Source organism: Diuraphis noxia, unplaced genomic scaffold (genome assembly GCF_037042655.1).
Source record: "Diuraphis noxia isolate RWA-SAM2 unplaced genomic scaffold, SU_Dnox_SAM2 contig0001, whole genome shotgun sequence".
NCBI classification, from domain to species: Eukaryota; Metazoa; Arthropoda; class Insecta; order Hemiptera; family Aphididae; genus Diuraphis; species Diuraphis noxia.
In genome coordinates this window covers 85,031,834-85,046,343 of record NW_028301711.1, presented here as the reverse complement: position 1 = coordinate 85,046,343, position 14,510 = coordinate 85,031,834, and the positions used below count along the sequence as shown (strand labels likewise).

The following is a 14,510-nucleotide window of genomic DNA, read 5'->3' as shown; positions in this document are numbered from 1 at the left end:
GATAATGTACAATTGATTCTCAAAAGTGAAATTTGCTGTCACACCTACCTAAAATCTAAATATTCTGACACAGTTCACACAATACTATTGTAACAACTAATATTTCTATTGCCTGCAATTATGAGACATAAATTTATTCATTATATTATTATAATTAATAATATAATTATACGTGAAATGAACTGAATATCAATAATATGTCATTTACCATCCTCTCTCAAAAAAATGTTGCTTTACTATACGTAAACATTTAGTTATTGTTTTGTATTTCCTTATAGGCACTTATTTATTTTACCGTATCCGTCTTAACTCATAGGACAGTTTTGTAATTATGTGCACTTTAAAATCATCCCAACGCTGGTGATCAAACGAATGGGTGGGTTGTTTTCAATCAACAAGAATTTTTCATATAGGAATATCACAAGTCACAGTGTTTAAAGTATATCCATATAGGTGCCTGAAAAACATATGTAAAATAAATTTACCCGTACATATAAATTTTAATGCTTGGAAAAATGACTAAGCAAATGGAATAACTTAAATCATAACAATTAGTACCCATAAATCACTTAGTCAACTGTCAGAAATCTCATAACATGCTATAATACTGTTATACCCAGGGCTTGAAACCGATTTCAAAATCGGTTTTAAATACCGGTTAAAACCGATTAAAAATCGAAATCGATATCGAAATCGTTATCGAAATTATTATAAATCAAAACCGGTATTAAAAACTGAAAACATAACCGTAAAAAATAAAATACCGGTATTCGAAATCATAATCGAAATCTTAACTTATTAAAACCGATATAAAAAATTTAAATTTAAATCATAAAAATTAAAAACCGGTATCCAACATTAAAATCAAAATCATAATTTCCTAAAACCGATATCTAAAAATTGAAATTAAAATCATAAAAATCAAAAACCGGTATACAACATTAAAATCGAAATCATAATTTCCTAAAACCGATATCTAAAAATTAAAAACAAAATCGATAAAATTAAAAACCCCATATACAAAATCGAATTCAAAACCGACATTTTTTCAATCTGTTTAAGTAAAAAATAAAAATACTAAATAGTATGAAAATAAACGTAGATACTATAGATTACTACATTACAGACGTAATGTGTTGTCGGAAAAGATTTGGTTGATACGGGTTCATAAAATCATAAATCATAATTATTAATAAATTACACTACCTATGAATAGAATGAATACAACATGTCATGCACTCATACTTATGCCTTAGGTATTGCTTATCATTGACAATTTATTGTTTGTTGGCAACCGATGCTCGTTCCACGAAAACTGTTATACATTTAACTTTGGTCTCAAATCTTAATATAAATAAACTGTTTTATATTATATACGTAAACAATATAATAAATATATACTAAAATATACTAATATATATTTAATAGTAAGTATAGTTATATAATAATAATTAATAGACTATTTTATTAATAGAACAATTGATTTATTAATTTGATTTATTTATAACAAAATAAACTATAATTTTTAATTAAACTAAAATTACATTTTCATATTAAATATTAATCATAAGTAAATGATATATTTATTATTGTGTTTGTTTTTAATTTAAAACCCCACATCCCACATTAGTGTTCTGTAAGTTCTGTTTGCAACGAACCAGTCGGTACATGTACGAAACGAAATGATACGAATCTATATATATATATTATCTATATATATATTTTGTCATTACTTATTTTGTAAATCTTACATTATAATTCTATTATTACTACTTATTATTGTCGTTGGTTATGATGGAAATCATTATCGGTGGTGGGAGGACGGTCGGCGATCACGAATCACGATTGTCACGGCAGATGAAGACCGTCGATAATTTACTGTTTGTAGTTTTGTGCCTATTTGTGAGTTACCTGTTTTAACATTGTGCATTTGTGCGGTTAGTGGTTACTGAAAATTCAAAATGGGAAGAAAAACTACTAATCCCGTTGGAAAGTTGTTTTTTAAATATAGGTAATGTGGATAAAAATGATTCGTCTTGTATAATTGAAGGATGTCATCGAACAATAAAAGGACGTCATAGTCAAAACTTGGAGACGCATATTCGAAGTTACCATGCTGACGAGTATGAAATTTTGGTAAAATCTAAAGTGCAAAATATTCAAAAGGTTACTGAAAATGATAAGCGTCAACTTCAAGATCCTACAACACAATCAAAGGTAAATAAAATTGAATTTTTTTTCTTATTAAATATTTTAACAGTATAATTTTTTGTTTAAATTTTAACAGTTATATACTTATATAATATGACATATGTTATATAAAATGTAATAAATTGAGTCTAAATTAAAAATGTATATATTTATTTTAGAAACGTGGTCCAATGGATGACATTATTACGGTCACAAAAAAAAGTCTTAATGTCAAGATGGATAAGATCATATTGTTAAAAGCTTGTACAGAAATGGTGACTGTAAATGGTCGCCCCTTAACCATTTTTAATGATTCTGGTTTCAAAAAAATCTTAAAACCTCTAGTTGAAGCCATCGGTGGTGGTAATTTATTATTATAATTACTTATTACCTAATTTAGTTTAATATTTTAGAATTTGTATTACCTGTATTATGATCTTGACATGGTATACTGTTAACAATTATAGATTTCACAATTAACTCACACAACATAAAGAAGCACATTTTTTCTACCTCCAACACAATAATCAGTGAGATTAATGATGATGTTAAAAATAAATTAGTAAGTCTAAAAATTGATTGCGTCAAACGTCATTTTCGCTCTATAATGGGAGTCAATATCCAATACATTAAAAATGGCAAAGTTTGTTTGGCCACTTTAGCTATGCGAGAACTTAATGAACAACATACTTCTGAAAATCTAAAAATATTGGTATTTACATTACTTTAGTTTTATACTATAGGTTCAATCATTTTGACTTAATATGCAAGTGTTTATTTATTTTTAGCTTCTTGATGTATTAAAAGCTTATAATATTAGAAAAGAACAAATTTACACAATTACATGTGACAACGCAGCAAACATGGTAAAGTTGGCGAGAATTATGAACGAAGAATGTGAAGTGGTACCTAATGATGAAGAAATTATTAATGTTACAAATCCTGATGAAAATAATGATGATAGTGATTTTGAAGTTGAATATGAAAATCAAGATGGTACACTTTTATCAGCTGATGACATAGAGAGTGAACTTTTCAATGATCAATTTGTGAATAATGGTAAATATCTTTTATTTTATTATACTATTAATTAAAATACTAAGTAAATATTTTCTTGCAACAGAGAATACAAATAAAGAAGTTGAAGACTTTCAAGAATCTGTGATTGCCGCTATTGAACCAAAATCAATTACATCTTGTATTCGGTGTTCTGTGCATTCATTGCAATTATGTGTTCTAGTTGGCTTGAAAAATGCACCGATAATTAATTGTATAACTGAAGCTAGAAAGGTGATTTTAAAATAGAATTTGCTCACCATTAATAATTTGCACTATACATTTTTATTAAATATTTATAAATTTCATAGATTGTAAAAAAACTCAGAACACCCAAATATGCTACTTGGTTAAAGAGGAAAAATTTAAAGTATGCAATTATTGACATAGAAACAAGATGGAACTCGCTTTATAATATGCTGTATAGACTGTTGGAGTTAAAAGAATTCTGTAAACTTCACGAGGAAACAAATGCTGATTTAAAACTGAACAATTGTGAATGGAATTCAATTCAAAGTATTGTAAGTTAAATAACTTATATATTAATATTTTTTCTAATAAATAATTATGTTTTACTTCAAACTTATTTATCTACTTTATAACATTTTATGTAGATAATTAATTAACTTTGTGAGTTTTTGTTAGGTTTTCATACTTAAAGTGGCATTACTAGGTGATCATAAGATTATGTAGTGTATTTCTAATATTTGTCTTTTTTTTTAAGTAATATCAAATTATGTTGCAAAACATAAGACAAATAATACTGAATTACTAAAGTATTTTCAAATTAATGATTATTTATATAATATATTATAATTTGATGTTTAAATGATTTCTTTGAAATATAGGTCAATGCGCTTAATCCTGTAAAAATAGCAACAGTGGCATTACAAAGGCAAGATCTGAATTTGGGTGACTTTTATGGGATATGGTTGAGAACTATTCATGGATTGACTTCAAATGGATCGATACTAGCTAAGACTATTAAAACTGCTATGGAAAAAGAAATTCAAGACAAATATCTGAAAAATAGTACATTTTTGGCAGGTATGAGTATTTTTTTTAAACTCTATGATAATTTTTATGTATACCTAATAGTTAATAGTTAATAATTATATTTTAGCGATTTTTCTTGATCCAAGATATCAGGCCTTACTCACTTCTAATCAAAGAAGTGATGCTATAAATCGTCTTATTGTTACTTGGGAGACAATACTTTTATTAAATGGTGCAGATCAGACTTCTGAAAGTTCTGAGTTGCTCTTAGATAATACAGGTATAATAAATTCATCACAGACCTAATGTAGTTCAAAAGGTTTTTATACGTACCTCCGTAATTATTGCCCATCTAATATAACATTTTTAATTTATTGCTAATTTTACAGTTAATTCATGTATAACTGAAAATAATCAAGAGTCTGAAGATCCTTTTGAACAATTTTTGTCATCACAATCTTCTGTGCTGTCTCAATTATCTACTACATCCAATCCTACAGAAGCTATAAGTACTATACTTAATAATTTTAATAATGTCCAGCGTGTTTCTCACACGGTCAAAATAATTGAATATTGGGAAACTCAAAAAGTGCATTGGCCCGAACTATATCAGTTAGCAAGTGTTGCTCTAGCAGTTCCAGCTACTCAAGTAAATCTATAATATATATATATTACTATGCTATATAGTTCATATTATACAGGGTGATTTTTTTATCATGAACCAGTTAATATCTCGGTAAGTATTAGGAATTTTAAAATAATTTTTTTTTTAAACTTTCTAGGTTTTACTATTTTACACTGTGTTACAATTTTCATAATTTTAACTACCTCCCTTATTAGATAAAACACTATCAACTTTAGATTTTCAAATGGTAATACCTATTTTTAATAACGAAAATCTATAAACATACTGAAAAAATAATTTTAACGTTTACAGAATTTTATTTGAGTAATTAGTTTGCGACTTATTAATGCTTAAATATTCGTTCAATTTGCTGCTACTGGGCAATTTTACAAACCCAACAGTAAAAACCAGAAGTCAAAATGAAATTTTATCTCAATTTAACAATACCCATAACGGTCATTATCGATAATAACAAGATAGATAAACAATACCAATAAAAAAAAAAAAAAAAAAAAAAAAAAGGTGTCTTATCATCACTCCCACCCGAACGCCAAGTGTCGGTGAACGACTAGCCAGCAGAAGCGCAGCTGTATCAGCTATAAAGTATAAAAATAACATTTTAACATTTTACACTTTACCATCATGGTTACAAAATATATCACTGGTTACTGATTCCTGGTATACGATCTTATCACGTATTAGTAGATAGACGATAATAAATGTCGGTAAACCGTTTCTGAAAACATGTGGTTAATCGTTATTCGTTAATGTTAGTTTTCCATTATCAAGTATGGAATATTAATTATAAATTAATTACTATTCTTTGACTGTTTAACCAAAGAAAACGTTTTAAGTAAATACTATGTTATGTCGTTATGTGTATTATTTAAAATATAAATTTAAAGGTTAAGCCAATTATTCCAATGCATACCATACCACGAATAATAATACGTATCTTAATTCGTGATGCATACCTGTTATATTTTTTGATCGTGTTTTAATGTTGTATTTTGGTTAACAAATTTGAATTTAATTAAAAATATACCTCTTTCCAATCAGTAATATTATAAGGTATTTGGGAATCAGATTTCGTACTTTGCCGACACCTTATTTGTATAATTTATTGGTAAGTTCAATCCAAATTTAATATATTAGAATTTTATTTATTTTTTTATTAAATGATTTATACATATTATTGACAAATAATAACCATGGTTCAAATATTTTAATTTTATTTCAGTGGCAATTAGTAGAGTTTATATGATTAATCAAAAAATACAATGAACTATATGACTAGAAAGCTTAATTTGACCAGCAATTAATGCAAATTTACATTGCTTGCTACTGGTATCCGATGACTATAAATTAATATGGAATAAAAGAATAAAATATCCATATTTCTTTACATATTATATTTTAATCTTTAAACAATCTAAACAAATTATTATGTAAGTATGAATTTTTTTATAAAATAAATAATTTGATATTTATCATAATTTTTGCTTATATTTTAGAAAATTAATTTTGTTTTCTTTCAAATTTCAATTGCAATTTGTAGTACTAACTTTTAATTCAAATATTTATAACAAGATTGGATGAACAAATACAATTTGTTATTGTGGTTAGTCACAGCATAGTACATCTCAACTGATAACTTAATAAGTATGGATAAACAATTTTTTTATACAATAAATCATTTCTATAAATAACTTAATGTTTTTTTTTCAGTTTCATTCAGATGAAAAAAGAAAACAGCGCAGCATCAAGACCGCAACTACTTCTATATTTGTAACATTTGTTGATTGTCACATTAATTGTTAATTTTATGTTTAAATAATTAAGTTAAGTTAAGTTATTGATTTACTATTTTCTATAATTAGGGCTATGGAGTTTTTATTAACCTAAATTGGTAAATTGAAAATTTTTTTTGAATACGGTAGTGCCAGTTTTACGTAATATTAAAAGATTTTTATATCATAAAATATTAATTAAAAATTAACATAATTTCAAAAATAAGTGTAAAATTGAATAATTTTTTAAAACATCCATAGCCCTAAAAATATGTTGCAATCTAGAGTAGATAATACATATAAAGTATGTTTAATGTTCATTTAATTTTTATTAATTTATCTAGGGTAGTGGACATGTTAAGTGTTAATATTTTTTATTAGTTATGACCTTACCCAAATCCTGCAATAACTTGCACTACGGAAATTTGTTCATACTCTAGTAAAATTATTGATAACTAATGTGTTTATTTCCTTAGATAATTTAGTAATGAATTAATGTCCATTATTTGTCTATTCACACACAACTACACAAGTTATTTTTAATATGAAATGCAAATTATACACTATATAAAAAAAATATCCCTGAATATTTAATATTTATAAATGGCCTCTCAAGCCCAAATCGTTGGCTGTACAATAAAGCGGCCTTCCTTTTATTTTTTCCACATTCGATGAAGCATGACCACATATCCATTTTTTCAGGTATAGAGTAGAACATTGTAGTATTTATATTTAACAGAAAAGTAATATATTTAAAAGTAACTCTGTGAGATGTTAACTCAACGGAGAACAGATAAAATGTGAAAAACCAATAGTACTATAAATGTATGAGATAGATAGGTACCTTTATCTTTTTTATGTGTGTGAAACATGTCATATTCATCATTAAATCAATTATGTTTTATATTGATATGTAGGTATACATATAGGTATGTAACTTAGATAACTAAAATTAAATAAATTTGGAAAACCCAATGCTTTATGTTAAGAAGATATTATGTTGTATATTTTGTTAATTTATTTAAGTTTATTATTTATTAATTATACATAATACATATGTGTTTATTTAATATAATTTATATTTCTATATCAGATTGACGAGTAAATTACAAAATAAATATTTTTTAAAAACAGTATGGTGTATCTTAATTTCTATAGTAAATGATTATACTAAACAGATAACATATATTCATTTTAAAACAAAGTAAATCAACAATTTCTATGTATTTAGAAAAATAATTTATAAATATGCAGATAAAAATGTATTATTTATGTACTTGGATTCAAGATTTAGAGCCAAGACTAAAGTAGTTAAAGGTCTATTCACACATTCCTTTTTTTTTTTTTTTTAAGTTATATAATATGTTTACAAAGCTCCTGTCATTTAAGGTTTTCATTTCATTAAAAATAAATAATTACAAATCAATCTGTGTATACTAAAAAAAAAAAAAATAGAATAGGTAAGTCATTTTGATTACATGTTTTGTGCATTGAGGAAGTGAGTCAATCTGATGCGAGGCTATAGGCCCAGGGCCTGTTGTTCATAGTGCCTACCTGACTTTCCATTTATAAATATTAAATATTCAGGGATATTTTTTTTATATAGTGTATAATTTGCATTTCATATTAAAAATAACTTGTGTAGTTGTGTGTGAATAGACAAATAATGGACATTAATTCATTACTAAATTATCTAAGGAAATAAACACATTAGTTATCAATAATTTTACTAGAGTATGAACAAATTTCCGTAGTGCAAGTTATTGCAGGATTTGGGTAAGGTCATAACTAATAAAAAATATTAACACTTAACATGTCCACTACCCTAGATAAATTAATAAAAATTAAATGAACATTAAACATACTTTATATGTATTATCTACTCTAGATTGCAACATATTTTTAGGGCTATGGATGTTTTAAAAAATTATTCAATTTTACACTTATTTTTGAAATTATGTTAATTTTTAATTAATATTTTATGATATAAAAATCTTTTAATATTACGTAAAACTGGCACTACCGTATTCAAAAAAAATTTTCAATTTACCAATTTAGGTTAATAAAAACTCCATAGCCCTAATTATAGAAAATAGTAAATCAATAACTTAACTTAACTTAATTATTTAAACATAAAATTAACAATTAATGTGACAATCAACAAATGTTACAAATATAGAAGTAGTTGCGGTCTTGATGCTGCGCTGTTTTCTTTTTTCATCTGAATGAAACTGAAAAAAAAACATTAAGTTATTTATAGAAATGATTTATTGTATAAAAAAATTGTTTATCCATACTTATTAAGTTATCAGTTGAGATGTACTATGCTGTGACTAACCACAATAACAAATTGTATTTGTTCATCCAATCTTGTTATAAATATTTGAATTAAAAGTTAGTACTACAAATTGCAATTGAAATTTGAAAGAAAACAAAATTAATTTTCTAAAATATAAGCAAAAATTATGATAAATATCAAATTATTTATTTTATAAAAAAATTCATACTTACATAATAATTTGTTTAGATTGTTTAAAGATTAAAATATAATATGTAAAGAAATATGGATATTTTATTCTTTTATTCCATATTAATTTATAGTCATAGGATACCAGTAGCAAGCAATGTAAATTTGCATTAATTGCTGGTCAAATTAAGCTTTCTAGTCATATAGTTCATTGTATTTTTTGATTAATCATATAAACTCTACTAATTGCCACTGAAATAAAATTAAAATATTTGAACCATGGTTATTATTTGTCAATAATATGTATAAATCATTTAATAAAAAAATAAATAAAATTCTAATATATTAAATTTGGATTGAACTTACCAATAAATTATACAAATAAGGTGTCGGCAAAGTACGAAATCTGATTCCCAAATACCTTATAATATTACTGATTGGAAAGAGGTATATTTTTAATTAAATTCAAATTTGTTAACCAAAATACAACATTAAAACACGATCAAAAAATATAACAGGTATGCATCACGAATTAAGATACGTATTATTATTCGTGGTATGGTATGCATTGGAATAATTGGCTTAACCTTTAAATTTATATTTTAAATAATACACATAACGACATAACATAGTATTTACTTAAAACGTTTTCTTTGGTTAAACAGTCAAAGAATAGTAATTAATTTATAATTAATATTCCATACTTGATAATGGAAAACTAACATTAACGAATAACGATTAACCACATGTTTTCAGAAACGGTTTACCGACATTTATTATCGTCTATCTACTAATACGTGATAAGATCGTATACCAGGAATCAGTAACCAGTGATATATTTTGTAACCATGATGGTAAAGTGTAAAATGTTAAAATGTTATTTTTATACTTTATAGCTGATACAGCTGCGCTTCTGCTGGCTAGTCGTTCACCGACACTTGGCGTTCGGGTGGGAGTGATGATAAGACACCTTTTTTTTTTTTTTTTTTTTTTTATTGGTATTGTTTATCTATCTTGTTATTATCGATAATGACCGTTATGGGTATTGTTAAATTGAGATAAAATTTCATTTTGACTTCTGGTTTTTACTGTTGGGTTTGTAAAATTGCCCAGTAGCAGCAAATTGAACGAATATTTAAGCATTAATAAGTCGCAAACTAATTACTCAAATAAAATTCTGTAAACGTTAAAATTATTTTTTTCAGTATGTTTATAGATTTTCGTTATTAAAAATAGGTATTACCATTTGAAAATCTAAAGTTGATAGTGTTTTATCTAATAAGGGAGGTAGTTAAAATTATGAAAATTGTAACACAGTGTAAAATATTAAAACCTAGAAAGTTTAAAAAAAAAATTATTTTAAAATTCCTAATACTTACCGAGATATTAACTGGTTCATGATAAAAAAATCACCCTGTATACTAATATAATTGTATACTTTCAGGTTAGCGTGGAAAGAAGTTTTTCTGGCTTAAAGTTTATAGTCTCTGACTTACGTGCATCACTAGACCCAGACGTCTTAGAAGCTATAATGATAATAAGGTGCAATGAGCAATTTAAAAACAATAATTGTTAAATATTATTTTGTAAATGTGATAGTTGAAAAAATGTTATTAAATAAAAAGTTATTTCTGAAGTGGGTATAAACAAATTTTACATTATTTTAATTACTTTTTTATTTTTATTTATTTAGTTGTTAGTACTAAACTATTACTGCTCGACAGTTAAATAGTATATTGAATTTAGGTGGATAATATTACAAATTACTTATTTAAACTATTTAAAGTTTAAACAACAGATATTATTGCTAATTGGGAATGATTAAATGTGTGTATAATATAAACTGATTTCAAGTTGTATCGTCTTAACTTTTATTCCACATAAGACATATAACATGAACAATATTTACATGTAAATATTGTCTTACTTGGTATATAGTATTTTTTTGGTTAAAAAATTTAATTTTATTAAGGTTATTACTTATTAGTTTTTAATATCACAATGCAGTAATATTGCATAGGTAAAGGGAATAAGAATGGCATGATATGGCATGATATGGGTCAATTTTGTGTTTTTTCAATTCATCAGCTTGTTCATTTATTGAACGTAAAAGAAATACATGAAATACATGTAGCAAAAATACTATTTATTGGTTAGAGCATTTATTTTTTCCAAGTTCATTAAATTTAGAGGAAAATACTAAAATCGCCTTTTTAGTTTTTACATAATATAGAATATTAATAAATAATAATAGTACATTTTATTATTTTAGGGCATACATTGGTATTTTTTTCTATTTTAATGTCTTGCAAATGAGTATCAACTATTAAAATGTATTTTTTGAAAAAATTGGCTCAGTAAATTTGAGTACTATACTACATGTACCTACTTGGATAAGTTTTCCTTATTCCTTTTACGACAACACCACAGAAAAATTGAAGGACTTCCTGCAAAACAAGATTACTCCACTTTTAGAAACTTTTCAGAATGATCAAAATAATTTAAAATTTAAATGGTTTGAAAAATTCTGAAATTTATATCATTTAAAATAATTTGAATTCTATAAAAGACGCTAGACAAGCATAACACACTATACGTTTGTCGTTTGCTATGTTCTATAATATACATTGTATAAAAATTTAATTAACTTGACTCAACATGGTGTTATCATCTGGGTTTTTCCCACGACTATCAAATTTTTATTTTAATGAAAAATTAACTATATTATGATTTTTATCAAAGAAAATTATATTTGACATTAACCAAGTTGTAGAATGTATGCAGTTCTGCATAAGTTTTTTGTCATACGTAAAAACCTTTTTGGAGGGATCGATCATAAATAATAATAAAAAAATTCCCTATAAATAAGACATAAGTACCACCCTAGTATGCATACTACTTATGTTTACTTTATAGTACAATATACTAATCATTATTTGCAGAAAAAATCAAGTAAGTTCGAACTTATTTGGTTCTTGCGCCAAAAAAAAGAAAACCAGATAAGAATAAAAAATATACTAATGGCGGATTTATCTGGTGTTTTAGCACAGAGTTGTAGACAATTTCTTAAGGCCGATATCTAAAAATTTAAATCCTGTATCCAAAATTAAAATCGAAATCATAATTTCCCAAAACCGATATCTAAAAATTAAAATCATAATCGAAAAAATGAAAAACCGGTATTCAAATTCGAAATCGAAACCGAAATATCCTAATACCGGTATTGAATAATTAAAACCAAAATCGAAAAAATTTGAAACCGGTATACAAATTCGAAATCGAAACCGAAATATCCTAATACCGGTATTGAATAATTAAAACCATAAACGAAAAAATTTAAAACCGGTATACAAAATCGAAATCGAAACCGAAATTTTTTCAATCGGTTTCAAGCCCTGGTTATACCGTTTTCTGTTAGCCATGGCAATATGTACAGATAATTTATTACTTTGGTATACTAAGCCTACATGTTGCATCAAATTTAGTGAGTATGTTTTGATTATGCGATTAATACATCTGTAATCCATATAACCGGACCAACGATTCTTTAAAGTTAAAAATCACTTAAAATTAATATAAATTATTTTCAGATTGAACTTCGCGGTGGAGACCTCTGTACAAGCTGAGAGTTCAATAGCTGGAACTTAATTAAGAAAAACTTATAATAAATACTTATTATAAGATATATCTAAATTTTACTATAACTAATTAACTTCTGTTATTTTTATTCTTTTGTTTAATACTTATGTAATGAATTATTTTTGTCCATTCCAATGTACATTTGAATGTTCTAATATAGGAAAATAGCATATTATAATAATTAATTGGGTTATTCAATTATTTATATATTATTAAGTTGTAAAGTGATGAAAGTTTATTATAAAAATGCTAATAAAACACTAATCTTATCTATAATATTACTAACTATGCACGACTTGACAAGTAAAATACTTTTTTACTCATTAAGTTACCTTAATCTAGGACTATATAAGTTGAGTTTAAAGCTGAAAGTTACCTTTAATTTTCTTTTTTACTCTTGAAAATTATGAGTTAATTAGAAAAATATGAAAATCACTTAACTTGGTTTAAAATCTGTTAATTTTTTTCATATGAAATTAATAATAATACCTCTCTTTTTTTAAAGCTACAAATGACATAGTACTTCAATAAATTTTTTAATTAAAATTAATTAATGTACAATGGTTTGTCCATTTATTTAGTTAAGAAAATAGTAAATACCAAGTGTCCAAGAATAGCATGAATTCTAAAAGTGTATGAAAATATAATAATAAATAATACAATTAACAATAACATATTGTATCCAACATACAAGTATCCACAAATAATATTTATTAAATTACAAAAATATGACTAAAATTGTAATTCTTGATTATTTAATATAATGTAATTTCATACAAATTTGAACTTAAAGTAACTATAAAGAAAAAACTGTATTTGTCTAGTTTTAAAATTTTTTTTCGCAGAATTAACAACATACAAACCTTGTTTTAAATTTTCAGTCCTTACCTATTAAAAGTTGAGCGTTTTATAAATTCTTAACAACTTAATAATTTGTAATATTTCAATGGAATACATTTTGTCAAAATTTTAACTTTAAATGGTTATATGAAAAGCGAGCTTATGTATTGTAATATCATCCAACTGCTATTTTACAGCAACTTAATATGAGGATCCATGTATTTAATTTTCCAAAGTTACGGTGATTTCATTTGATGAAATTTATGTAGCACAATAATTTTGGTATGGCAAAAAAGTAAAACAAGTTTTGGGTCTATTTAAGTATGTTCAGGTCATGATTGCTAGAGGTGTGAAATTGAATAATCATAATAACTCAATAAACATAACAATTTTGTACAATATATTTAAATTGTTAACATTAAAGCCTTTAAAGGCCTATTTTCTAAATGCTTTATATTATGATTAAGATTCACCAATGAATCAATAGTTGTTATTTGAAGTTATAACTCAGCTAAATGACAGTGGTTTTGAGGTAATAGCCATTGTTAGCTACATGGGGCCTACAAATATTAGACTTTGGAAATCACTGTCTTGGAGCCACGCCAACAAAAACTTTATTTGAGCATCCTGTTTCTGGAGAACAAATTTACATGTTTGCTGATGTTCCACATCTCTTAAAACTTGTTAGAAATTATTTATTGGACAGAGGTTTTGTTTTACCAAATCAAACATATATTGGAAAACAAGTTCTTCAAGAAATTGTTGGTCTAAACAAAGGAGATTTAAGTTGTGATTTAACTCTATCCAGGCGTCGATTGTAATCAAACTTTATAATGATTTGTTTGATTTACTTAATGCATAATTGCCTAAATAAAAATTTGTATTATCTTATGAACTGGATTTACAC

At 25.3% G+C, this 14,510-nt stretch overlaps 2 protein-coding genes and 1 pseudogene across 3 annotated transcripts in view; 1 reads left to right on the top strand and 2 right to left on the bottom strand.

Annotated features, from left to right (window-relative positions):
- Positions 1-14,510, bottom strand: part of LOC149062218 (uncharacterized) — a 510,544-nt pseudogene that overhangs the window by 352,432 nt on the left and 143,602 nt on the right. The window lies entirely within an intron of this gene.
- Positions 1-14,510, bottom strand: part of LOC149062220 (uncharacterized) — a 204,454-nt gene that overhangs the window by 50,188 nt on the left and 139,756 nt on the right. The window lies entirely within an intron of this gene.
- On the top strand, positions 2,390-14,424 carry LOC149062230 (uncharacterized). The gene is made up of 11 exons (XM_089221608.1): positions 2,390-2,553; positions 2,658-2,902; positions 2,979-3,249; positions 3,314-3,480; positions 3,558-3,767; positions 4,095-4,293; positions 4,370-4,522; positions 4,632-4,891; positions 10,569-10,666; positions 12,067-12,076; positions 14,143-14,424. Exons 1-11 carry the CDS (start codon positions 2,427-2,429, stop codon positions 14,422-14,424), a joined length of 2,022 nt encoding a protein of 673 aa, XP_089077734.1. The 5' UTR covers positions 2,390-2,426.

Bases quoted from the DNA above. Each gene is read 5' to 3' on its own strand.
- LOC149062230 (XM_089221608.1), top strand. From the start codon at position 2,427: ATGGATAAGATCATATTGTTAAAAGCTTGTACAGAAATGGTGACTGTA. The intron at 4,294-4,369 runs GTATGAGTATTT...ATTATATTTTAG, and splicing joins AAATAGTACATTTTTGGCAG to CGATTTTTCTTGATCCAAGA. The intron at 4,892-10,568 runs GTAAATCTATAA...GTATACTTTCAG, and splicing joins TAGCAGTTCCAGCTACTCAA to GTTAGCGTGGAAAGAAGTTT.